The 27,304-nt window shown below is 42.4% G+C and overlaps 1 protein-coding gene across 7 annotated transcripts; it reads right to left on the reverse strand.

The window, feature by feature from the left end:
* Window positions 1-1,089: 1,089 nt before the first annotated feature.
* Window positions 1,090-26,712, reverse strand: pde7a (phosphodiesterase 7A). Of its 7 annotated transcripts, none has more exons than XM_069703641.1 (14): window positions 26,647-26,712; window positions 19,913-20,329; window positions 9,674-9,734; window positions 8,146-8,178; window positions 6,722-6,811; window positions 5,979-6,142; window positions 5,804-5,867; window positions 4,223-4,419; window positions 3,775-3,906; window positions 3,571-3,662; window positions 3,266-3,410; window positions 3,067-3,163; window positions 2,480-2,560; window positions 1,090-2,365 (listed from the first exon to the last, which is right to left on the reverse strand). In XM_069703641.1, exons 2-14 carry the CDS (start codon window positions 20,048-20,050, stop codon window positions 2,094-2,096), a joined length of 1,566 nt encoding a protein of 521 aa, XP_069559742.1. In that variant the 5' UTR covers window positions 20,051-20,329; window positions 26,647-26,712; the 3' UTR covers window positions 1,090-2,093. The 7 variants fall into 7 exon arrangements, with proteins under 7 accessions (XP_069559742.1, XP_069559741.1, XP_069559740.1 ...); XM_069703640.1 differs by lacking the exon at window positions 26,647-26,712 and adding an exon at window positions 23,613-24,249; XM_069703639.1 differs by lacking the exon at window positions 26,647-26,712 and having other exon boundaries at window positions 19,913-20,946.
* Between the last annotated feature and the right edge of the window lie 592 nt (window positions 26,713-27,304).

The raw sequence follows: 27,304 nt of genomic DNA on the forward strand, positions 1-27,304 counted from the left end.
GGTGTAATGGTCAATATGGGCGGGGGGGATCTAATGTTGTGATGGCAGTATTCATATTTTTTCAATGTTTAACATTATATAGAACAAAGACTTTCCTTATAGTTGTATTCAGTTAATTGATAATGAAAATAATTAGTTGCACACCTAATCAAAGACGAAGGAAAAGCGGCCTAATCGATGATTCAAGTTTATTTTAACAAGCTGTGAGAATTAAAGATGTGACGTAAACGCCGATCTATGGTTCTCGTCACTTCTGCCAATGTTGGCTCAAACGTTTGGCTGCAAACTTGGACCCGCGTGAAAGTCAACCATTTGTCAACAACAGGTTTTATTATTCAAATTGTAACTGCAACAGGCATGTATCAAAAAGGTCAATACAGCAAAGCCTTTACAAAATCCGGCTCGACACTGAAGTCTGCCCAAAAAATGGCTGTCGCGACGAAATTGTAAACAGTTGTATCAACAGTCTTACAGCACTTACAGCAAAATACAAATCAGCTAAAGTAAGAAAAGCACCTGTTATCGTTCAAAATGTCTCAACACAAAAGACAATTTGTGCCACTACACAGAATCAAAAGTAGACAAACCAAACACAAAAGAAATGGAATGTTCAAATTCACTCGATCGTTTTGTTTCCGTACAAAAAAAAAAAAAAAAGTTAAAAGGACAGCTGGAGTTGTTCATCACAACAAAAAAAGGCAAAAGGATTGGACAGTGCATTCAAAGACGAGCATACCATGCACTTGATGGGAACAGGAGTTGGTTTGGTCACTTAGCATAGTTTGTGCATAGTTATAAGGCATCAGTCGAGCAGTCCTTTAGGTTTCCTGCGGCTGTGAGAGACATTCTGCGGAGAGGGAGTCTCCTTCAGTCGATCCTTGCCAACAACAACAAACAACAACAACAAATACAACAACAACAAAAGCATCGTCTGCAGGCACCTCCTCCCTCTAAAAAGAGACTGGCAAAACCCTGAGCGAGTAGAGTTGCGTGGAGTGGAGTGGAGTTCCAGGGTGAGACGCATGTGCAGTGGCTGACCAGTTTCCAGTTCTGGCAGGGGGAGCGCCGCGCCCCTCCCCTCCCCCCCCTGCCCCCTTACCGCCCCCCCTCCCCCTTCCAACCAGGACCGGATGAGGCGGAAACATTGTTTTCATAATACCTTCACAGGATGTCTTGGAGAGGTCGCAGAGACGAAGGAGCTGCACACGCAACACCATCCTTATTTGGGAGTGCAACAACACATGGTAGCCCAGGTAGAGAGTCGTTTATGGCATCTGGTGTGTCTGAATAAGGTTCTGCTCATGGCTTCAACAGTGGGATGACAGTTCAAATCGAGTGGTTCTTCACATCTGTGCTTCGAAGGCAAACCGTAGAGCCGACATGATTCACTTCAGTTCGAGGGAAAGATACAAGAAACGAGGAGAATGCGTAAACAGTCTTCGTATAGAGGCAGCAAAAGGACTGGGCTTGTCACATTTTTTTTCTTTTTCTTTTTTTTTTTTTTTTTTTTTTATGGAGGAAGAATCTTCAATACAAATGCAACACGGTGTTACTCGAAAGTCTTAGGAGGGTCTCGTGTCTGAATACTCCAGTTGTCTCAGTCGATTCAGGTCAGCTCATTCTTCAAATCTTTTGTTTTCAAATGGCACTTCAACAATACCAGAAAAGTGGCCTCTTCAGTTTTTATACTGTTTTCCCCTTAAGGTTCACCAAAAAAACCAACAAAAAAACCCCAAACCAAGTGGTGTGTTCAGTCAGCAATGCCAAAACTACAGTGGACAAATAAATAAAACAAAGCAAATAAAAGAAAATACAGCAGTAGCCAAATGAGGTATCTATGTATTGCTCTATGCCAAAAAAAAAAAAAAAGAAGAGGAATTAAAAATTAAATAAATTAAATAAAATCAGTGGTTTATATCAAGATGGGAGGCCAAAGCAACAAAACATAAACAAGGTGGTAGGATCGGGTGGGGCAGCGGCAGGGCTGCAGACCGTCGGATGCCCCACCCGGCCCTCAGTGTGTGGTGAGGCCCTGAGGCCGGAGTCAGGGGTCAAGGGTCAGGAGGTTGAGGTGAAAGGGCACAGAAGGAGTGTCAGGATTCTCTGCTTCCCTGAGGTATTTCTTTGGAGCTGGGTCCTCCTGCGGCTGTAGCGGTGTTGCCGTTTCTTCGCGCGGCGGCGTCTTCGGTGTCTGTCCCGGCTCTGCTGGGCTCCCTCTCCTCGGACACGGGGGTTGGTTCCTGCTGCAGGCCGCCCCAGCTGGCCTTGTTCAGCCCCATGTGGCCCAGCATGGTCTGGGACAGACGTGTGTCGGAGAAACGGGACCACTCTGCAAACAGCGGCTCGGCCACATACGTCATGAAGCCTGAAGGAGGAGAGACGACGGGGAGGGCGAGAGGGAGGGGGGCAGATCAGACTCGGTATTAGATATAAACTGTGAATAATTGGTGAGTATAACAAAATATATCATACTACTTGCCTATTTGAATGTTGCCAACTGTGTTCTTCTGTCTGTCGCAAAGTGGGCTGACTTCAAGTTTGTGCTTCTTCTCAATGTCTCCTACAATAATGTTGACAAAATAAAATACAGAATTTATTTATATATATATGAAGTGATTCATGGTATGACAAGGGTGAATCAAAAAGTTCAGAGGCTGCTCCTGTTGCGTGCCAACAAAGCGTAACATTGTAACGTGAGGTGGAGGAGGAGGACGCAGTAACTTTCATGAGTAAGTACTTTTAAGTTTTGTGGCTTAATCAACATCAGCACTCGAGTTACATGCATTTTTGTGACCGCTGGTACATTTGTGCATTTGTGATTTCACCAAGGAGCCGAGAGCGTGCGCATCAATTTAGGTGTCAATCGCAGAAATTGCCAATTAAGATCCCGTGAAATGTTTACAAAAATCTATGGCAAGGCAGCCATGAGCAGGAACACTGTCTGAATTTTTTTTTTTGGATCACCAGTTATATTACATGTTGTACTTCTATTGAATTAATCACAGAAACAAGCCAAACCAATAACCAACATCATCAGAGCGGGCAGCAAACAGACAGGGTAATAACCTTGTTGGAAAAACTCCTCTGTCACTCTCTCGCTCCACTGCTTGCTCAGCTCCCACGGTCTGCAGGGGTTACAAATGTCTGCACACTTCAGAGCCATCTGTACGGGGGTGGGAATAAAAACAAAATGAGAACCAACCGTTTTGTTGAGATGCTGGAGTTGTGCTTTTGTTTTTTTTTTACGGTGCAGCAGTTAACCGACCTGCAGGATGAAGTGACGGTGACTGGCGTTGCTCAAGAACAGGTTCTCCTGGTCCAGGTGAATACGAAACCTGGACAGGTACCCATTCTGTCTGCTGATGTCTGTAGCCAGGATTAAGGAGCCCAATTCCCTCTCCAAGTTCAGGCTGACGGGTCAGAAATTACATTCATTAAACAAAAATGATCCAAGGCATCAAGTCAGAGAACTCCTTAGAAATAACTCGACAACCTACAACATGCGTGCTGTCCGGCACGGTCCGTGGCGCAGTTTGAGTTCTCTAAGCAACATTTCATTGTCAGACTGACCTGTCTTCAGCAGGCAAATGGGAGAAGAGCCCAGTCTCTCTGAGCAGACCCACTGCCGACTTCCAGTGGTGGTTTTCCAGAACTGAGGTATTCTGTGTTGAAAATGGGGAAACATGACTTTAATACATCAGAAAATCTCTTCCTCTGCAGTCCATTCATACGGTAAGTAAGTCAAACAGAAGAGCGACCGTTGTGCTGTCTTACTCTATAGAGTGTGGCGAGATAGTGGCCAGTCTTGATGAGGAAAGGCTGGTTGACCCCAGGATGGCCCAGGTCATGTGTGGCAGCTGCGAGGAGTCCCAGGAGGATGTCATAGGAGGTCAGAGACTTTGCAAGCTGCACTCATAACAAGACAAAATCACAAAGAGGGGATTACATACTTGTAGATATTCATATAAAAAGCAATCTTTGTGAAAACACAATATAAATGGATTTATATATCATCATCAAACCCACATCTTAATGTCATCATTCATTCGGTAGATTAAAATAAATTCATCGGTACAGCCCGCACTGCGAGTTGTCTTTTGTTGGAGCAACAAAACTGACAGAAAAAAAAAGAAAAGAAATAAAAGAACATCCCTCTGAATTCGGGACATTCAAGCAGCCCTTCTCGCAGCTGAGAAGCAAATGTCTCGTCTCCATATCTCACCATGGGCTCCTGCAGGTAGCAGTACATGGCCTGGGTGACATCTGCAGCGTGGACAGCGTTGTGGTACGGGTTGTCGCTGTGGTAGTCCTCCTGAACCATGACCAAAAACCTCCAAAGTTTGACCATGTCCAGCTGGAAGAGCTCCACCAGGCCATACTGGTTCAGCAGGTGGAAGGTCAGGGTGATCAGACTGTTTCCTGAGCAGGACAACACATCAGAATGAGCTTCCGGACGATGGTTTTTCACTCGTATCACATGTAGGAAAACGGCACAAGTAGACATCATTACGCTCAAAAATACCCCTCTTCTGCTGCGCTCGATGCTTTCCAGGAGGTTCTTTTTTTTTTTTTTTCAGTCTTGATTTATTTTATTGGGGCGTCAACTTCTCACCTGCCTCCTCATCTGCTTCATTCGAATGATTTGTGATTTGTGATCGTTTAGCCTCCTGAAGCTCTGCGATCCTTAACTCTTGCTTTTAGGGTTCAAGTAAGGAACATGGCGACAACATATCTTGAGCCTGGAACACATTTGGAGAAATGTTCAACGCACAATATATTACTTTTAACGTGCTCTCTATATGACTGCTGATTGGTGGGTCAAAATGAAGAACATGTGGAAGAAAGCGGTTACTTTTTCTTTGTGATCCGTCACCAAATCTTTTTGTTTACTACTTGTTTACTGCAGCAATCTGGCTTTAAACTACTGCAAGAACTTCGAGTCTTTTTATTGTTCTGGTATTGTGGCTTTCACAGAGACAGGCTGCCCACAATGTAGCACCATGAAAAATAACAGCACATATCTAATAAAAAAAAAAAAAATGCAATATGGGGTCCTCTGATCAAAAGTAAACAACGGTACCATGATCCCATCCTGGCTCCGTCCACAGAGAGGCAGTTCGTCATTTCTCTCAAATCTTTAAATTTTCTAAAATATTAAATACACCAGATATGCAAGTTCAGTTGCTACAGTCATCTCTTCACCCTTCATGGGAATGTGAATATTCGGGTGTTGTGCATTGGCTTTGGGAAAGAACGGACCTTTTGCCTGGCTCGTGTTCAGTCTAAAACGGGAGTAATGGCGCCACTGTGTGAGCTTTTCATAGCCGTTAGCTTGCCGGCTCCTAACTCTTGATACACCAGCGTCGTGTGCCTCCATTTGCAATCCTATCCTGTGACACTGGTGCGGAATATCATTACATCATTATTCGCTATTCAATAACAGTTGGACCTATACAGCGGTGGTCTGAAAAATTCTATTTAAAGTGGCATAGAGTTACAAAACCTATTATTCCTTTACCAGGCCGGAATTTGATTGCTATATGAGGAATAAGACGGGTGTTTCGGTGGAATCGTTTGCTCTGAAGTCAAACCACATTGCGATAATGACGTCCTTTTCAACACGAGGTGTAGTAGTGATTCAGTTATACTTCATACTGCGTCGGCCGTCCAATAGATGGCACCAGTGGGAACACTTTGGATCAAAAGCAGAGCTGATGCTGGAGTCCCCAGTCAGCGCATAACTTCTGGTAACATGATGTTTAAAATAACTTCCTAACAGTGTTTCAGATCATATTTTACTCACCATTTGTCAACTTATCGAAGAGGAAAATGTCAAAATTCCAGTTCCCGACTTTTTCCAGCATGCACTACAAGAGAGGGAAAAGAGAAGCACAGAGTTAGAGATGTTCAGTCTGTGTGGGGAAAAAAACCAACAAGTCTTATTCTGTCATCACTTTATAAAAGGTGTGTTTTCATACTCTGGCTTGTCCAGTGTAGGCTTCATCCAGGATGTGGAGGGGGATCTGCTGGGGGACTCCCCGGAGCAGGCGGGACGAGTGCAGGTATCTCTGGAAGCTGAGCAGTCTGTGGACCCTCCTTTCAGGACCGGCGCTGGCCGACGCCGACCCACAGCCCAGCCGCGCTGCACACGCAGACAACGACGCATCAAGATTTTTACAAAAGATGGCAACACGCGAAATAGACGGCAAATATCAGGGCACATTTATTTCACAAAGCTCATTAGGCTTGGAGGATGATTTGGCTCGGACAAGCTCGGTGGGGTTCTGACACCAACGCAGCGATATACAAACAGTCGCTGCTGACACAGCCGCCCACTCGTAAGCCTTTCGTCTGGAATCACACGGCAGACATGCTTTGTCAGTGGTCTCTCTCGCGCACACACACACTCACACACACTCAACAAAGGCACTGTGTCTGAATAAACTGTGGCTGCTATCCGGAAACACGTCAGCATGTGGTAGGATTACTTTTGGGTCAAAATGTCAGCATGCACTCGCACAACGTCTTTGTACATGTTTGATGTTTTCTAAAGAGCTTTCATTGTGTCTGAAAGTGGTTATTTCACCACACACCTACTCACAATAGAGTCCAACTAAGACACACCTCGGTCCTTATTGTCATGTGAAATGCAATCTGTGTGGAGCTCCAGTTTAATAATGCCTCATGTTGTCAAAGAGTTGAGCCTGTGATTCATACTCACTGTGAAGGGTTCGGAAGTCGATAAACAGGTAGGGGTGGGAGCTTCTTCGTTCCGGTTCAAATCCAACCTGACTTCTCACTCTCACATCTCCTAGAAGAAATCAGCACTTATTTCCTCAAGATTTCATACTGTGTGAGAAGAGAGGTGTCTGAATGTGTTCAGCCGAGTAGTATTTACAAACAGTTTTGATTATATGTTGGAATTTATTTTGCTGAAGTGCTGTGAGGAGGGGCTTTACCACATGACAAAGAACAGAGCACTTGAATAAGGCAAATGCAAATGAATCTCAAATCACCAACCCAGCTGAAACCCAACCTTTTTAAGTAAGCCTCTTTTTTTTTTTTTTTTTTTTAAGAGCACAGAACATTTTTCATTTCTCCTTTGAAAAAGCTGAAAATGATTCTGGTTTTTTTGGCAACATCCAAAGATGTGAGAATTTACAACTACTACACTTTCCAGCCTGTGCTGATAAGGCTTTTAAACGTCAAATACTTTATATAGCTTATGTTTTTAAAAGTACTGCACAAATAAGAACTTACTTATAGTTGTGCAGCTTTCGGAGCAATTTCAAAATGTTAAGACAAAACGGGGATTATTTTTATGTAGTTAGAATTTAATAGCAATAAATCTTTTGAGTGAGAAAGAAAATTGTTGTTGATGCCTTGTGGCAGCTGTTGTTAAAATGATTGCTCTTTTTTTTTTTTTTTTTTTCCTTGATCAATATTGTAGCCGATACACATTAACTGTAGCCAGACAGAAAATCTCTCCATTACGTCTCAGCTTTTCGTTAAAATTAGAAAATAATCCATCTAATACTAAAGATTGAAAGTGAGGCGGGACATTAACACTCTACAGCGGTAAAACCCATCATTTTATACTCCAAACTCAAATAAGCAAAAGATGTGATTTGGAAAATACTATTTGCCCCTCGCCCGGTGTGTGTTCTCTCCCTGTGCGGGCACAGTCACATACAAACACACACTCCCAAGTCCCAGAAGAGGAAATTCAACAGACAGACAAGTCAATCAAACAGCTGAGCATGCGATGCCATGTCAGGATAGTCTGCTCTACTATTAGTACTTAGAGCCTCTGAGAGTGATCTGCAGTCAATCTATGACTTGTTTTAGTAGTCAGGCGGAGGAACAGGGACGACGGGCTCTGGACTCCGGACTCAGACCCCCACCCACCCCCGGCCAGCCTGCATGTAGACTGCAGTCAGGAGCAGGGAGGTGACAGGATGGTGCCGTGACACTTGATGCAGTAAAATGCTAGTTGTGTCGGCAACACTCTGTATACGGCAAGACTCTATGTGTCAGTGTGCTGATCAAAGGTGCTAATCAGTGCAATGGTACGTGTCCAGCACGGCACTTCAGGATTAAAAAGCAGTCACACAGGAGTGTCCCCACAACCAGCGTGTTACTTACTTGCAGACAGCTGTTTGAAAATTACACAAGCTCCTGTCAAAATACCAAAAACTAAGCATTACTATTCAAAGGCGTAATGATTTGAAACACAATTTTGAAAAGCTGTTTTCGACACCGTCGTGAAGAGTGAAACCGTGTCGGCGGCATTTCATGTGCAAAACACGTGAAATATACGACCAATAAAAACACTCCATTTCATGCACTCCTGGGCAGTGACTGTGGGCCCACATGTATATAAATGTGTCACATCTGCAGATGCCGAGGCTCAGCACATGTGTGTGCGTGTGTGCTTGTGTGATTAGTGCGGGGGGTTTTTTTGTGTGTGTTACAGGGTCCATGTTTCCCCCTACGGTGCCCTAGCGCTGGCGCTCTGGGGTGGATGTAGGTCATGTCATTATAAATGATGTGGCGAAAGCTCTGAGTCCTGCTATTTGAAAGCACATCAGCATTAACTTGGCAGACTGAACCCTGGCCCGGGCAAACACCGGTTTGCGTCCCTCTCCTCACACTCAATTTAATATAAAATCTAAAGAGACAGATGCTTTATGCCAGCGACGTACGGTACTGCCATGATACTTAGCTAAAGCTCCTTCAGTCAGCTCAATAAAACTGCTGTTACTGTAATAATCCCTCCCTAATCATTTCAAGAGTGAAACTGACGGGATTACATTAGGAGCAACTCTTCTGTCTTTTTTTTTTTCAAGGCGTTACCTCTTGGTGAAAACCACAAAGTGGCCAAAGTATCACGTGAGGGCACATCCACGTTTGAGTGGGCAGACTTCAGGGTTATAACCAGGCTCCAATCGCACCATTATCCACAATAACCGTATTGATTAGGAAGACGAAGCCGATCTGGCTGCTTCCTCGATGCATTTGATTCCATCTGCCTGGCAGAGCTACAAGTCCTCCATCCTCACATCCATTTTCTAAACTGTTTATCGTGTTTACGGTCGCTGAGGGCAAATGCACACACACACACACACACGCACACACACAGACACACACAGACACACACAGACACACTATGTAAACACCCGCCGCCAAAGAACCTTTAGTCTGTTTAAGGTTAAAATGAAATCCAGTCCTCGTAACAAATCTGATCAAACTTCAAAGACACTCAACACTAGAGATACACTCAATCCCAATCTATTGTGATTGAGAGATTAGAAAAAGGCCAGGGATTGAGTGGATTCTGGACGTGCACTTTAGTGCTCCCCTCATCTCTTTATAATCTCTACATCCCGCACTCAATTTCTGTCCCATCCATTTCCCATCTCACTGCTTTTTTAAGCCCTTGCATATTGAGAAATGGACATGATCATGGAGGAGATAAACCTACTGATGTCTGGGAAGTGTGTGTGTGTGTGTGTGTGTGTGTGTGTGTGTGTGTGTGTGTGTGTGTGTGTGTGTGTGTGTGTGTGTGTGTGTGTGTGTGTGTGTGTGTGTGTGTGTGTGTGTGTGTGTGTGTGTGTGTGTGTGTCTAATGAAAATGCACGCATGTATGTAATGATAGTGGGGAAACACTTACCTAGCATACGAATGTACAGCGCAGTCTGGTCGGAGCTGTCGTACGAGATGGCCCCTCGTCTCTGAACAAAAAGAGAAATCATCAACAAGGTTAATACCGATATGATGCTGCAATCATTTTAGTACAGCAACATAACAAGGTCCTGCCACTGCTTGCTAAGCACAACATTTATGTGTGGTACAACAATTCCATCTCTCCCAAACACGTTTTAAAAAAAACAACAACAACAACAACAAAAAAACATAAATACAGGCATTTTCTTTACATTTCACACACAGTATGTGCAGAAATTGAGAAGTGGAGGGTGGTGTAGCGCTGCCAATGTTCTAATCTGCAGTGTGAGTGTCAGTGTTTGTGTTCACTGCTGTTATACTGATAATCATGTCCAGGCTCCATATCATCGACCGCTATCAGTCATGTGAGAAACACGCAATAGGTGGACACACACACACACACACAAAGAGAGACAGACACACACACACACACACACACACACACACACAAAGAGACACAGAGACAAAGAGACACGCGTACGTTTCCCATAAAGATCAATTATTGTCAGCCCCATCCAAATAGATCTGCCCCGACCCAAGAAGTTGTTTGTGATATTTTCACTTCTGTGTAAAAGGTCGGCCTGTGGGGAGATTTGGAAATGCAGAAAGATTGAAAAGTATATAATAAAAAATACTTCCCTATTCTGACGTCAGTAGGTGAATGCAATTTGAATGAATTTAAATTTTGTGTTAAAATTTACTTTGGTGTTACTTCAACCAGAACCGATCAACCAGTAACAAGTAATACGTGTAACAAGTAACCATAATAATAGCTCCAGTGATAGACCTTTTTATTTAATCAGAAACAGACATATTATTGCTGTGATCAAAGCCACCAGACTCCATTCATAAAAACACAAATTTTACCTGCAGAGCACGGTAGTTTCGTTTTAGTCTGGTGGCTTTGAACAGAGATATTACGACTGTTTCTGATATTATATGATCTTTGACCAAACCAAAATTTGAAGAAAACTTGAACGACAAAAAGTAGATCCGTAGGGATTCTCTCCATAATGTTGTCAGTCACTTAGAATAAAAATCTCAGCCTGTCAGTAAAATAAAAATGCCCTTTTAGTGGACCTACTTTTGACGGGCTGTTCGTTATAAAGCGTTATAAAGTAGTAAAAAAGTTGAAAGGCTTTCTATTGCCTCATCTACTAAGCTATACCTACTCGGGTATCTGTTGCTGTCTGAAAAAATATGTTGCAGTCAACAAACAATCTAACACGAGCAGAATTTTCAATATATATTAAATAAATGATTATCAAGGTTAGTCAGTGCACCTCTGGTAAAATAATGATGCATGATCACAAGGTGAGACAAATCAAGACAATACAACTTAACTTTGACTTAGAATATTTTAGTCATTTGGATCCCCCCAGTGTTTATACCAGGGTTATGCCACGTTATCACTAAACCTTTTTTCCCCTCATACAAGGCGCAATTAAATAGTTCAGAGACAGCTCGTGTCTCTGAACGGAGCGGGGGAAGCTATGCGCTTTATTAAATCGTGCACACCTATGGTCACAGAATCGCGTGTAACTCAATTGCTGACGATTTTTCAAGCAACCTAACGTGGTAGGCTCACTAACAAAGCTCCTGGCTTCCCTCTGCTCCGTTCAAACGCAGCGGGAGCTGGAGCAAGTTGTAGCATAGCTGTAGCTGATAAAGGAAGCTCAGTCACAGAATGGTGAGGATGTCCAGTCTTCATGACTTCAAGAGTGATCTTACCGACCCCAGAAAAGGATCGCGAAGCCAAAATATGGAAGAAGATTCCAGCAAAATACTTCTGCCGCAACAGTACAAGTACGATCCCTGAACAGGAGGTAGGTGCAGCAGTAGTAGTGTGGTAGGTATGACTGTGGTAACTGCATGTTTGCTCTGTTGACAGAGCTGCTCAGGGCTACACTGAGGTGTTGGCTCACCTCTCTGTGCACTCCACACATCCTGGCCCCCTTCCAGGCCAACTCTCCACTCTCCCTTCAGGGGCTACCCTTGTCTAGGGTTACCCATTCCACAGGGAGCCTGCATAACTGTCCGGTTGGCTCACTGACTGACTCCCTGCCAGACAGATGGTTGTTTAGTAGGACAGACTGATTTAAAAAAAAAAAAAATAATAATAATTAAAATTAAAAAAAAAAAAAAAAAAAGGGGGAATGAACAAACTGTCTGGTTGACGAAATTAAAAAAAAAAAGAAAAGAAAAAAAAAGGGGGCTGACAAGATAGTTAACTCCTTGTTAACACTGCACACCCTTCACTCAGCCTGAAAGGCTGCTCTAACTTCCCTCCTCCATTGAAAACAAAAGATTGAAAATACTAGGAGCAATTTTCGTCGTGTCAAAATAAACCAAAGTTGGAAAGAAATTGACCAAACCAATCTACTAGAAGTTATATTATGAGTACAGCGATAGGCTCGATAAATCGGCCTATATTCTAGGACCATTTAATGACAATCGTCTGATCGCATCACAAACACAAATGAACTTGCTTGTACACTCATTGCCTAATATGCTTAGGATTACTGTGAATATTCTTCAACAAACACACGTACACACCTGACAATGTCTGTCCTCTAAACTCACGACAGCCGCCAATCCAAAGCTAATATTTTACCGGCTAGCAAACAGCTTGACTCAGGGTGGGTAATGTGCAAAGCTGTATTTTAGTGTCAACAGGACTCTGTGTTTACACACGGCACTGGTGTTTAGTGTGAGCATTATGGATTGTGTGTATGTATGCACGGGCTCTCTCTGTGTGTGTGTGTGCATATATATATATAAGGGGGTTGGTATCGGCTATAATATGCGTGGGAATTGTATAAAGGAGGCTGTAGGTTTTGGGAAGGAACTTCCAAAACTTGGCCAAACAAACCTTTTGGCCAGAGCTTGTTGGAAACACACACAGAGCCGGCCACCAGTTGGCACTAACCGGCACGTACGCCCTCATGAGCTTGTGAGGCACTTTGTCAATGTCACATTTCCACCGTAAAAGGAGAAAGTCACGTTTTACCCTTGAAATGACCAGCTGACGTCACGCGCCCCTGTCGCGCCTTGCAGCGCCAACACACACAAAACCGCACACCCATAGTGCTGTCATGGTCCGGCGAGAACTCGAGCCACTTTGTAGGCTTTGTGTTTCTGGTATTTATGTGTCACAGCTGAGGGTGATGACAAATCAGGAAGAGATATGCAGGATGTCAAAAGCAGGACTTGAACTCAATGTCACAGATGCGCAATTCAAATATTAAACACGACCTAAAGATCCTGATGAATTTGATTTGCTGCATGCACCGGTCAAAAATGAGACATGCAGACCAGCAATGGTTAATTATCTTTCTGAAATGCCTGTTCATGTGAGCCGTCTGATTATAAAGTTTTTCCACGCTGTATTTTACATGCGAGCATTTCGTAGCATCTGAACTTGGTCGGAAAAATGTTGTTTTAATCTGAAAGTAACTCCTCTTTTTTTTTTTGTTTTTTTTTTAGAAACTGAGATTACAGCAAACCAATTAGCTCATGTTTAATGCAAGAAACTCAAGAAAGCTTAAAGCTTACTTGCTAAAGCTAACTCCTTTGATAAAACTAGGCATTCATGGTACATCTGAGTATTTTTTCCCAAGTTGGCTAATTCTGTGAAATCTGTAAATTGTTGGTACAGTGCCCGTATCAGAGCTTCTGATCATTGAAGCTCACAAGTGTGTCACAGCATACGTTTCAAGCTTAATGGAAAACTGCCAGCAGGTCACAGACTGAATGACAAGTAACACAGATAAAACATCTCAGTGCTTTTCTAAGGGGATATTTGAGTCTTTTTATTTGAAAATCTATTCCTAATCATTATCTTTGTCAGCACAAACTACAATGTCTTAACTTTGCTTAGCAACAGAAAGGTTTGCGTCTTTTTATTTCACAATAGAACGTGTTAGATTTTCCCATCGACTTTAATACACATGCTTTGGCTTCAGTGCTTAGCTGTGCTGGTTGGCCATTTGCATTTGACCCACAGCCTCCGGCATCAAACAAGTGTCGGGAATAACATTTCTTCCGATCCCTCTTTCACTGGCGTTTTTTTTGTTTTTGTTTTTTCATATAATTTTTTTTTACTTTGGCTTATGCCACAAACTGTTTATAAAAATGGATATAGTCTCCAGATTTGAAAAGTATAGCCAATGTAAAAATGCCTTTAAGTTTAATACCACCGAGGGCCACTAGGGGCTGGCTCCAAAAACCTCTGGCTCCATTAGACTCCCATTCAAAAGGTGTCAACATCTCTCATAAAATACAAATCATTGTCATAGTCAATAATTTTATTCCCCACAAATCATCATGGTGCCCTTTGCTAAATTCACTCCTTCTCAACAGGAGTTGAGTTTTGGTAGTCAAATTGAAAATAATTCCATAATTAATCAGATATTAGACTTCAAAGAGAGTGATTTTTTGGGGCGTGCTTGGTTTGATTGACATGCCTGGGGTGAAGTCAGGTTTCCTCTAAAAGGTGGGGCAGGGCATAATGCCCTCAGCTACTGAAATCCTCCCCTCACTCTTCCCCAGCTTAACCAAATGTGGTCACTTCTGGCTCCAAAAACCGAGCTAGTGACGGCCGAAAAACCATAGTGGAGGCTTCAAAATGGCAGTTCATAAACCAACGGGTGGATTTCCACTTGGCTCCTGCAAACGGGGGCGTGAAGAAATTTGACTCACTGGGCCATCATCCATTACTCTGACGTAATCCGGATAGTGATAACTTTTATGACATCCAGAAATATAGCAAGTCTTTTGTAAAAACCTCTCCTGATCACCAAAAGCAATCGGGTTAATATTAAACTATGCATGTCTCGCTAACTAGTACAAACTCTACCTTATCTTCCCACCTACATTTTGGCGGTGAGCAGTATTTGCAATGGGTAAACACAAACAGTGTAATGAGTAAACACTGTGAAATGAGGACATCAATATACTTCAAATAAAATTACCCGTAGAATCCTTTACAGAAATAAAATGTTGGAATTACAATTGGATTGCTTGTTCTCAGACGCCTTCCAGCAGTTAGAGAACAAGCTAAATTCAGTGTTGTTTGGAGTTTACAGTGACATAACAGTCTGCTCATTGTGTTCTCTGCAGTTCCACCTAAGCTCGTTTACATACGGCTGTTTCTTATCTTAGTCTCGCTGCCTGGGGTCATAACACTCAGGTTTCTGGGGTCAGGACCTGATGTCAAAACTCCTCACTGGGCAAGTAACCCCAGGGCTTCAATGTTGGCCATTTTCCTAGAGTTAAATAGATGCTATCAATATCCCAAAAAGGAGCACAAATGTGGACTCGAGTGACCTTACTGGAATCTGATGAAATTCTGTTGAATACCTGATTTTTATTCCCTCTAACAGCTCCCTTAATTTGTGGTTATGTTTACTCAAGCAAAACCCACTAATGTTTGCATGTTTACGTCATGAAACTCCAGCCGAGCAGCAAAAATTTAAGATTCAAAACAGTTGAGTGGCTTTTTTTTTTAAACATGCTCTCTTGTCATCTTAGCATTGCGATTGAGCAGATACCGTGTTCCCTTTGAATGGTATTTAATGGTCCAGAATACAGTGCCACCATTCTCACACTATATTGTTTCAAACACGGGCGTATAACCTGCCTATATTATCTTATTAAGTTTTAAAACTGGGTTTTATCTGGGGACAGGCCTGTTGGAGTCAGTAAGTCAGCCGGGGACAAGCAAATGAGGAAGCCAGCCGTATTCCTATAAACTGACATATCAGAAACAAAGCAGTGCACACACGGACACATGTAAATTCCTGAGATAAAAGCAGCTGGACTCTATGCAGTTTCACAAACTAAAAGCTTCCTTCTGAGTTATGACCTCTTGCAGCGCTATTCTGTGTGGGACGGCACATTCCAGTAACAGAGTGCTAGACCATGAACACGGGCAGGTTTGGAGTGTGTGTGTGTGTGTGTGTGTGTGTGTGTGTGTGTGTGTGTGTGTGTGTGTGTGTGTGTGTGTGTGTGTGTGTGTGTGTGTGTGTGTGTGTGTGTGTGTGTGTGTGTGTGTGTGTGTGTGTGTGTGTACCAGTCACTGCATACACAAAAGCCCCAGATAGAGTATACCTGTTGGAAGAGTGTTTTATGAGTACACTGTCCACTGTGACACACTCCAGCTGCAGAGTTTTTGAGAGAGGGCTGCTGGTTAGAGGAGAGGCTTGGGGTGAATTGGCCCGATGCCTTAGCCTGCAAATGACAGGAGTGTCGGGCGCTGAACAAAGCAGCATGCTTGTCAAGCAGTAATATATCTGCAAGGAGTGGGGTTTTTTTTTCTTCATCTTTTTTACTGGCGGGTAAAGTGCCATAAAATGATTTAAGTCTTTTTTTTATTGCGAGTGCTTTAAGGGGCCTTGTATACATGTGCTTTTCACAGTGCTCTATGAAATAAGCAGAGTTAAGGGGTGGGGGAAAGAGGAGTTTTGGTTCATATTCTCACAGGCTGTCTACCCTGCGCAGGAATTTCATTCATTTCAAATATCATCCCCAGGCTCTAATTGCTTTTTGGCGCCAGCTTAATGCCCCCCCCCCCCACCACTCCTTGAAACCCTTTAAGGAGGGCAAACAAAACCCAGGTCACCAACCAGTGTGATCTAGCTGGGGTTTAAAACTAGCAACACTGTATAGGGTCATGGGTGTATAGCCCTACATTAAACATGACTAATTGTCAGTCAGAGCAGTTGACATCATGTCTGTTAGTGTGTTGATGTGTGGAACCACATTCTCATGGCCGATTGTACTGGACACCGCAGCACAAAAACAGAACGGTCATGTGATAAGAGGGGCCCTTTACAGAGAGAGACAGACAAGAGAAATGGGATGGTGTGGGTCAATATGTTTGAATGAAGACAGGATGTAAGGGTTGGCTCCTGTTTATTTACTAAATAATACACAACCCCCTTACTAACAAACACAACCACGCATTCCAGCTCATTCAGCAGAAAGGCTAAGTTTTGGCAGCACAGGGGTTAAAGTTTTTGTGAAAGGTTGTGAAACACCAGGCTCAGAGTCTGAACGGCTCCTTCAGCATTCTTACCACATCCTGAAACGACGTTAATCTGATGGCACTGCACAGAAAAAAACAACAACAGCATATCACTTCAGTTAAAATCAACAAAGTAGCTGCCCCAGAAAGAAGCACTGGTTCGCTTATCAATCTCCTCACAGAAACATCCATAGTGTGGATGAAACAATCAGCGCTATCTCCCACCCTTATGGATCGGCTCATCATCATCTCCTCGGCCTAAACATCTCAAATGAGAAGGAGGCGATCTGGGGTCAGTGACCATCACACTCTTGTTGATATCTTTGGCTGTGATATGACGAACTGAGCTTTATCACCAAAAGCCATGTGACAGGTCTCCTCAATAGTGTGCCACCATTTATTCATTCTTGTATCTCGCCAAGATGTTTTTCCCCCTTATTTGGAAAGTTGTAAATTACACATTGCCTCATCACAACCATGTAGCTGTGTGTGAGTGTGTTTGATTGGCACCAAATAATGATAGTCGACCCTTCAGTCCAGTCAGTAACATCATCCCTAAATTGTGTGCAGTCACACCAAGCTGTCTTTATGTGCAAATGCATGTGTGTTTTGTAGTTTAGATGAGAACCACATGACTCTTTGCGTGTCCAACTCTTTGTCTGGAACTCCTGCACCAATGTAATCCATTTCGGTCCTGCCTTTACCCTTATTTTCAAGAGACGTCAGAGGGGAACACTATATTCAAACTCAACATCCACCTCACTTTTGGAAATTAACCAACAGGCAACATTCATTGTGCTAAACACAATGGAGGTATTGTAATGGATAAATGAGCCCATTTATTTAATGTTGTGGCTGTTTTCAACGCCTCTTCAACAGCATATTTACACCCAATCACAGGCATTCCACAACCACAGAGTGACATATTCTTCTGAGACTCAGTCGTGTCTTCGACCCTACTCTTTCGTCCTCTGTTTACAAGAGGAAATGTCTTCATTGGTGAGGGAAGGGGAGGGGGAGGGGAAGAGGGAGGGGGAGGGGGAGGGGGAGGGGGAGGGTGGGTGTGCAGAGGAGAAAGAGAAAGAAAGAGAGGGAGGCTTGTGAGTGAGCGGAACAAGATAGCCAGTGAAAGAAAAGAGATTGAGACTCCGGCCATCTGTGAGTCTGGCAGCGGGCCAAACCACTGCCCACAGAGCCCAGGCACATGCCTAACTGCCTCTCTCTGGTAGTCCAGCCCTGCTTCCACAAACAACAGGCCTGTGGAACCACACACAAAAACACAGCAGCCACCAAGGACAAATGCACCCTTATGGGCATAAATAGGGCCTGAAGCACAATATTTGTAGAAGTGTAATTGCTCTGTGACAAAGGCTGAGTGACACTGCTGCAAGGGTGCATGCATGTCCACCCAATTCTGCCAAGTTTTGGAAGGGAAAACAAGACAAATGACTATGTCAGCAGGTCTTTATGATGAATTACGGAATCCACATCTGTTGCCATATCATTTTCGCACTATGTATAAAGTGTTTGTAAACCTTGTGCAATTTAACAGAATTTTTCACTAAAATGTCATGCAGATCCTAATTGTTTTACTGGAAATTTGTTTAGCACTACAATGTGCACTGTTAATTGCAAATAAACCCTTTTTTTCCCCTCAACAAACGAGCACAAACGAGCCTCATACTGGCCGATTGAAGAGGAAATCTGAAAAGGCAGCTAGGAAACCAGAGCACACAGAGACACAGCAGCTTTACACATGAGCAATCAAACATCACACTGAGATCGATTTTCTCCTGAGGTTTTCGGGACCTCTCAAGGGAACCTTCCCATTGGCTGCGGTCTAGGATTCAAGGTCCAAGAACCACCAAGGTACAGGGACAGGTTCGGGCCTTTAGATTCGTTTTTTCCTAACGGAGACTGAGTGTGATGATTGAGTGGCAGCAGAATGACTGGATGGTCTGAAAAGTCGTGTCCAGCCACCTAATCCGACATTTAATGACATCAGCTGGACAAATAACACTGATAACCCAGCAAAAAAAGAGCACTGATGAGCAGTAACATTAAGGGTTTTTGATAGCCAACAGTATACTATTCTGTGAGGATGGGTGGTAGGTTCAAAGCAGACACACATGGGTGGTTATGTGGGGCAGGGTCCTGCATAAAGCACTAATGGACAGCCCATTGAAGAGGACGCTCACACAGTCAAAGGAAGTGACTTTATGACTTTATGCTTAGATAATGGATTGGCAGATGCTATGCAACACTGCGAGAGTTTCTGTTCATGAGTAACTAGCGGGATGTGACCCAAAGACAAGAACATACTGCTGCTATGGCCCAAATATGCCAAAGCAATTGTGTTAATGTTTGTTTTTTTCCATTTTAAAAAGTGTGGGGAAGGATTTCATTAATGGATGATTTGATAAGCAACTTTTCTCTGAGCTGAAGGTGCTCATGAGTTACAGTTAAGTGTAGTGGACAAAGGGCTAATAGACACTTATCAACTTAAAACACATGCTCAAAAAAACAACTCAGTGACTGGCTAATGCATTGGAGATGAACTGTACTGCATTGGCACATTTTCTGTGTGCATAAGAGTCAAGCAGAATGTGACCTTACAACGTGAAGACTGTTGTTGCAGCCCACCTTTTCTTTTCCTTCACCACAGAGCAGGTAAAAAGAAATAGGAGGCAGGTCCACCAAAGGCCCATTTTCAAGAGTTCAAGACTTTGAAAAAAGCAGGAAGTTCAAGAATGAGTCAATGATGTGTTTCTTCTGTCAATATGTCAAAGGATGTTAACATAAATAACAGTGTGGCACATTCCTTCCGCCAGTAAACTGGTACACCTCAGCATCAGGTTGTCAGTGCTGGCTAAAGTGCAAGCAAAGAAGATTTTATCTGTGGACAACATACACAAATGTAAAGTTGTGTGTGTTAAAGGTCTAAGAGATAAGAATATGTTGCATGGGTCTGAGCAAGTGAGTGTCCACTGTGTGTTGGGGCCTGTATATCCAGCAACCACCTGCAAGATTCCTGTGGATTATTCGTGTATTAGTAGAAAAGTAGCTGGTTTTATGGCCAATGTTGTCCCCAGAGGCAACCCCACTGTGACTAAATGATAGAGAAATGCAGATAAGAGTGGTACATTTTCATTTCATTACCTGTGACAGCTGTCTTGGATCAGGAGCCCCGAAGAGAGACGAGCTGGAGCTGAAACTAATGGCTCCCCTCCGGCTGAGGACATGCTTGGGAACCGGCCTGTCTAGAGGCAAAACCGGCAGCTGATAACATACTTCCATTGAATAGTCAGGGCTGGTTCCGGATCAAAAATATAAAAACAAAAATCAAATATATAATGGAAAAAGGTAACAAATGCGATGCAAAAATAGATGACTGTTGAATTAGACAATCTCCCACAGCCGAAAAAAAAAAAAAAATCTTTCAATATTGTAGAAATGATCCGATATCGAGCTGCAAAGTATTTCTGTTCATTATGAGCGACTCAAAACTTGTCCAGATCGCCTTCATTGATGCTGCGTCTCATCTACCGCCACCGTTTTACCTCCTTTGATGTCATTCTGTAAGAAAAAAAAAAGAAATCATGCTGCTGTTGCATTTGCCCCTTTCCTCCTCATTTTACTCAAATCCGGGCCCACGGACGACGAGACCTTCTTGCCATTTTCTGGGTCTTTATGAAATCGCTTCCTCATTTTCAAAGCAGAAAAAAACGTCCGCTCATTTGGGTTTAGTGGCGTTTACAGATCCGCATATCACATATCCCGATGTGAAAACAAAAGGCACGACCACTTCCAAAAAATGTCATCAACATATCATTTTCAATGCAACAGCCGGCGGATGAAGTGAGGAAGCTCCAGGATGGGAGACCGTGGCCGGGAGGTTTTCGCTCATTCAGCCCTAAACCGGTGGCGAAATATAATCAACATGTAGGGCTTTTCCGTCTTTTTTCTGAAGCTGCACGATGAAGGAGCAGTTGTCTAATTCACCGCTGACCGTAAAGCACAAAGTGTCTGGCTCAGAGAGGGGAACCCCGACGTTCATCTCATTCACTGCGATCCCGGCGGGTTTCAAGGAAACGTAATGGCACGAAACACCAGACTATCAACCAAAAAAAAAGACAAATTAATAACCTAAAGTGTGTTTAATTCCCTAACAACTACCTACCTACCGTCCTAAACATTAGCCTACTGTGTGCTTTTAAAGCGCACACCACCTGCCAGAGATGGTGCTGTCGGAGCGAGTAAAAGACGCCCTTGTCCAAATCCGACCAATGGCGTGAAGGCAACTGTTGTAACCTGAGGGCCGATTGGACGAAGCCGCTTAGCTTGTTTACAACGACCTTTAGGACTCGCTGCGGGGCCAGGGCGATCCCAAGACCTATATGAGCAGTCGTTTGCAGACGGCGTGGACTTTCTCAAGGGTATTCCTCCACGACGGGGCTTGCCCTGCAGCGGTCCACATCATTGCCAGTGATTACCTTACTCTCATGAGTCATCCTATTTGGGAGCCTAGACTTACCAGTTATACAGCAAAATATTGCATCGCTGTTTGACAGTGGTAATTTGTTCCATATGACTGCATGTGGTGACTCAAGACTGTCCACTTTAAAGTTGACTCTGAGTGACTAGTTTTATTGTCTCCACACACCGTTTGGATTATGTCTGTCTGCACTATTTCTCTCTTAGATACTGAACAACTGAATTTTGTATCCATGATATGGTGTTAAATTTGTGTTGTTAAATGCCTCCTATAATTCCAAGTGAAACCTACAACAACTGTCCAGAACATTAACATTTTCACTGGGGGTTTCTCTGCCATTCCCATATGCTGGTAGACAATGGATGTGCCATGGCAACAGTCAGGCCCAGTGCAAATGCAGGCAAAATGCCCACCCTCCCCATTTCCATGGGTTACAATCAAAACCCCCCACAAAGAAGTCCTGCATCTTTTCCAGGCAACACTGCAAACCACAACAAGAACCGTGACTACACAGAGACAGGGGCAGAAAGACTGCCAGAAGTGTCAAATCAAGTACAGGTATAATATTATTTGATTTTTTTTTTCTTTTTTAAAGTTCTATTTAAGGGAGTGTGTGCCTAAAAGTACTACAAGAAAACTTGATAGCTATTTTAACTAACAATCAATAACAACAGTTGCTTGGTTACATACAGTTTGGTCACCTAAAAGGCAAACAAGGTATTCAGACTGGTAGCCATTTCATCATGCAGGCCTGACTTTGCAAACCCTCACCAATTCAGACACCTTCACAAGAAGGAAAGGAGGATCAGTAAAAGTTAATATTTAATATCATCCTAAATGAGCCATGACTGTAGCTGTCTCAGCAAATATGGCCTTTGCCATCCTGAGTAGAAGGCTTAATAATAATAATAGTAATAATAATACAGTTAATGCATACTGGTTTTAGACTGCACTTAAAGAAATACAAGTAAATAGAAAGGTTTCTCAATAACTTTCATTACTTTCCACCCCTGGATGTTGGAACTTCTTTTAGCCAACATAGAAAACATTTTAATTTGATGTTATCTGCTACTTTTCCTGTTGCGTGAGACACAAATGACTAACATTACAAATCTAGCTTTTGCAAAGTGTGTGCTGCAACCACACATACTAGAGTTTACAAACCTAGTGTTGCCAGACAACTCTGAAACTGCTTGATGTGACATTTGACACAAGTCAAGTGTGTGTGCACATGACAGCACACATTTAACACCCACTGCTCCAAGTACACATTTGGGAAGCATTTACGCTAATTAATTTCTTGCACAGCCATTTAAAAATAAATAAATAAATAAAAAAACATTTTGCCACACACGCACACACCTTTGTAGCAGATGTGTTTAACAGCTTGAGCAGCAGCCCCAGGAGCTTTAGTGAGATAGGTAAGCTGCATACCTGCTGATTCCCCTTGGGGTCGCAGTTGCTGTATCTGCCTGTGAGACCCCCAATGCTCCACTCCCACTGGCTCTAGTCCTACTACAAACTCACAGGAGACAGATTGCAAACCTCCACGGTGTCCCGAATTGATTTGCATGTTATCCTCTGACGACAGTGTGAGCATCACTGGAGTCATTATCTTTCTCTTCATTAGCCTTTCCCACGTATAGTTCTCTGAAAAAAAAAAAACCGGGATTCTTTATGCGCATCTGAAAACCAACACACCACCATACACTAACACACACAGATATGCCTGATTCCTTATGTTTTAAAAATGAATGTAAAGTAACTACGCCTCCTCTGTATCGCTATTTTCATCAGACTGCAACTGAAGAAATGAAATAGTATACTTTTGTATTAAGATACAATTACAAACACCTTAAAAATGAATTGCTGCGTGTGTGGAGAGACATCTTGTGGTGAAAAAGAGCTCTTACAATGACAATGAGCGCTAGTCGAATCATTAAAAAATATTTTGGCGAATCAAAAAACGATTCTTATCTCTGCATGGAAATTGCTTTGTAATAGTTTCTCAAGACTGTGAAAGCTGTAAAATTATACAGCTTCAGCAAAAAGAGGAGGAATTGAATGACTAGATGGCCACAGGACGTAAGGACCTTCTTGGACATTCAGTGGAGCAGTTAAGTCATTCGTGAAGCTGAAAACACACAAGCATGGCAGCTTGTCATGTGCTGCGCTTTAACTGCCGCCCCTAGAACTGATAAAGCTTTTATTAGAAGACCACACACATCATGGAAAATAACAAAACGATAGATAAGTTGCCCATTGTAATCGTAATAACTGCATTGTGAGTCGTGCAGCTCAGGATATTTCTCGACCTCAAGAACTAGAGTGTCCTCTAGAGACCTTACTTTAAACCTTACTTACTTACTCGTCCACTGCGCAACTGTAACAGAAAGAGGTGAGAAAGTTGAGTTGCCCAGGAGCAGAGGAAGCTCTAGCTGTCGTTGATGTGGGGCTTTACATATAATAGGATAATATAATAATTTGGCTGGGAGATGTTGTCCATGACTGAGAAGACAACGTCCTCCTCGGTGAGACGGCTTGCAGATTGTCCAGCTCTGCCCTGAGGACAGAGCAGGGTAGAGCACGCCTTCTGAATACGATTGTGGAGTCGTGTGGTGTCATCCCTCCTCAGGCTTTGGCTCCAAAGACCACACCGTAAGAAAATGACACCGGCCACTAAAGACTCATGAGACATCTGCAGCATGATGCCGCATACGTTAATGGACTGGAGTCTCCGCAGGAAAAAAAGAGAGACTCTGGGCCTTCCTGTAGAATTTATTTTCCAGTCTACTGCGGCGTCCTAGCCGACTCCCAGGTTTTAGTACTCCTTCCTTCCTCTGTGGATCCTCCTGATCTCTTGTCGGTTGCCGTTGTTCTGGCCGCCATGATGGACGCTTTCAGCACGATCAGCTGGTCCCTGGTGTGAACAATGTGACTGTGGAGTTTGTGGGCAACAGCAGCGTTGCTGAATGAAAGCAAGGACAGTGGAAAAAACAGAGCTCTCCCAACTGGCGTGTGCCGAAAACATGAGGAAGACGAGCAGGAGTAACTGTAACAGGCTGCATGCACCATATATAATAATAATAATAATAATAATAATAATAATAATAATAATAATAATAATAATAATAATACATGTCTGAAACATTCTTTCAGATGCTAGGGTTTCAGCTTGGTGTGTAATGAAAGGTATTATTTGTGCAGCGATGCCGGTATTACGATTTTAAATAGGTAATTTTCTCCAATGTATTGACGACTACACTTGACATAATGCCTGCTGGATACAACCTGGCACATCTTCTTTGAGCTAACACTTATAGTTAGATGAAATCTTGCATATGCAATATGAAAAAGTATGTTGAGCTAATGTCAAATTGATCAAAACGGGTTTGATTTCTTGACTTGAGTCCTCCACATCACCAATGCGTAACTGCTTTATTTATTATTTGTGTATTACTGAAGTGTCTTACCTCTTGTTTCCATCCACATTGTGTACAATAAATCAAAGGACCATAAATCATAAAGTCTAAATGCAACAGCATAACCACCTGTCTCATAGTGACGCCAGTGATGTCAATATGCTGTAAAAAAAAAAAATTTTTTTTTAAATGCTGGACACAACCTGCCCTTTTTCTACCACTAGATAGCAGCCTTTTACTATGTTAAAGGACAGACGGCTTTACAGCTCCTTAGTCGAGGCTACAGTGTGATACTTCTTTGATTGGCATGAAGACCCAGATGGTTAATGATTTAAATCTGCAAACAGCTAAACTACTGAGAGTGGTGTTTAATTTCCAAAATCTGATGAAACAACAAAATCTAATCTGCAGCTCGTAAATTGGCTCAGGGTTAAGATGTCAACCGTGAAGTGCAACGTCCAGGTTCAAGTCCTTCTCCCTTCTTTAAATCCCTGTCATTTCTCTACTGGTGCTATCTAACAAAAGCAAATTGCCTTGAAAAATATGGCCTGCGGGCTTGTATGAATATCTTCGACTAGAATCAGCAAGTTAACTTTGTTGGTTGGAAAATGTGAAAACCTGATGACTTTTACACCTTTCTAAATCTTTCTCCTCCCTTATTAAAGTCTCAGCACAGAAGTTACTGTTTGGTGATTCAGCTGCTCATGTCACAACGTATTAAGAATAACTTCTAATAGAAGAAAGTACGGAGAATGTCAGGGGCTTCATAATAATGCCAGGATTCTGCATGTTTACTGCCCTTTAGTTTAACCTGCTTCATGCAGACAGTTCCAGCTGCTGCATGTTGAAATCGCCCTCCTTCACTTCCAGAAAGTGAACTGCTCTTCTCGTGGTTTAGAGGGTTTGAGGTTTAAGCCAGGCGGAAACGAGCACATGAATGCTGAGTATATCTCTGTTTCCCATGACCATGAGCCGCAGTGGAGCCTGTTGAAGCAGAGTGACGTCTCTTTTACGTCACTGTATAGTTATAGATGTTACATAAAGCTGCATGTAGAAATCTGGCTGTTTGATTTCATTTTTTTGATTTGTTTTTTGATTTGTTTTATAATCAACTGACTTTATGTCAAGTGATGTCAAACCATCTACAAAAGTGTGACGGTTAATTTTTTTTACTTATCTTGCACATTCATCTGTACTTTACTGTACATCGACTGGCTTATCCCAGAAACGATGTGGTAGATTTTCACTGAGTCTAGCTTCATTGTCTGTGGATTATAAAATGGCAGGATTTCTGTTCTGATATATTGTGGGTTGATGTTTTTATTACACTGCTGTGCTATCTTTAAAAAAAAAAGTTGCGCAATCTTGACCCATATAACACCACAGCATAAGCTACCAGTTTGATGGGAGCTGTAATGTTCTGCAGAAATTAGTGATAATTGCAACGAGCATACGTGTGCATTGGTCCATTTTGCTGCCTACTTAACTATTACCTAACTACGACCACCCTTTAGTATGGTAGTTAAGTAACAGAGAATGTGAACGTGGTATAAATGTCAATTTAATACATCATTACTTGAGTTTTTTCTGTGAGTAGTTTGTTTTTGTAACATATAACATGGTTAAAAAAAAGTGGCTGTCTTATTTGTCTTTTACTCACAAATGTTAATGAAAAAAACAGTCCAAATAAAATGAGTGCAGCTAAGCGGTGGTTTATAAAATGCTGGCTTATAAATTGTTGCAGCTGAATTTAAGTTTTGTATGATGCTTCTAAAGGAGTTTCAGAATAAAAGGAGGTGAGTGATAACCATTATGATTAGAACACGTGAAACACCTCTATATTCTAATTTAAATTGTTTAACTTAAATATTTTTGAATGTCTGGTTAGATTTTTATAACATTGGTGATTTGCCTGGCTTCTATTTAGCAGGTAATGACAAACAAGGATGTCAGAAGTGAGGAAGGAGTCACTGTACCTCAGAAGAAGATCTGTACTCTGTCTTGAATCTGCTGAAGTCCTGAACACAAGAAGCTGGAACAATCATGGACCTGGAAACATCTTAAGAGGATGTTCTGAAGCTCCGAGTCTAAAAAAAGAAAAAAGAAACGCGATATGAAAACACCTGATGGGTAAATTTAGTGGATCGATCCAAATATTAACCCAAATCCTATCTATTTTTATTTGAACTAATCTCTGCGAGGCTTCTCAAAACATCAGAGAAACATATGAACCGGGATAAGTGAAGAGTTTCCACTCATTGAAAGCAACTCACCCACTTGATTCTGTCTTTTTTAAACATCATATAATTGGATAATCATATATAATAATAATAATCACAAATTAGCTGCAGCATGAATTGTCTAGAACTTGAGCGTTTCACATCGATGGTCAGACCAAAGATTTGACTTTTCTTTTTTTTGTCCTTGACATTATAAAATAATTTGGAAAATACCTAACAGTGTTCTCTGTGTAACTTTTAATAATTACCCTCATTTATTTATTTCTCTTCATCCCAAGTGAAACCACAATGCGCTACTGCGCCCTTTCAAAATATAGGGTACTAGCTTTTTACTGGCCATTTATAGTTACGTTAGAAAAATTACTCAGGCTTGGTTCAAAATCAAACATATCGG

Source organism: Brachyistius frenatus, unplaced genomic scaffold (assembly GCF_029030835.1).
Source record: "Brachyistius frenatus isolate BFR_SWC_R1_liver_20210118 unplaced genomic scaffold, ASM2903083v1 Contig_47, whole genome shotgun sequence".
In the NCBI taxonomy this organism is placed as follows: domain Eukaryota; kingdom Metazoa; phylum Chordata; class Actinopteri; family Embiotocidae; genus Brachyistius; species Brachyistius frenatus.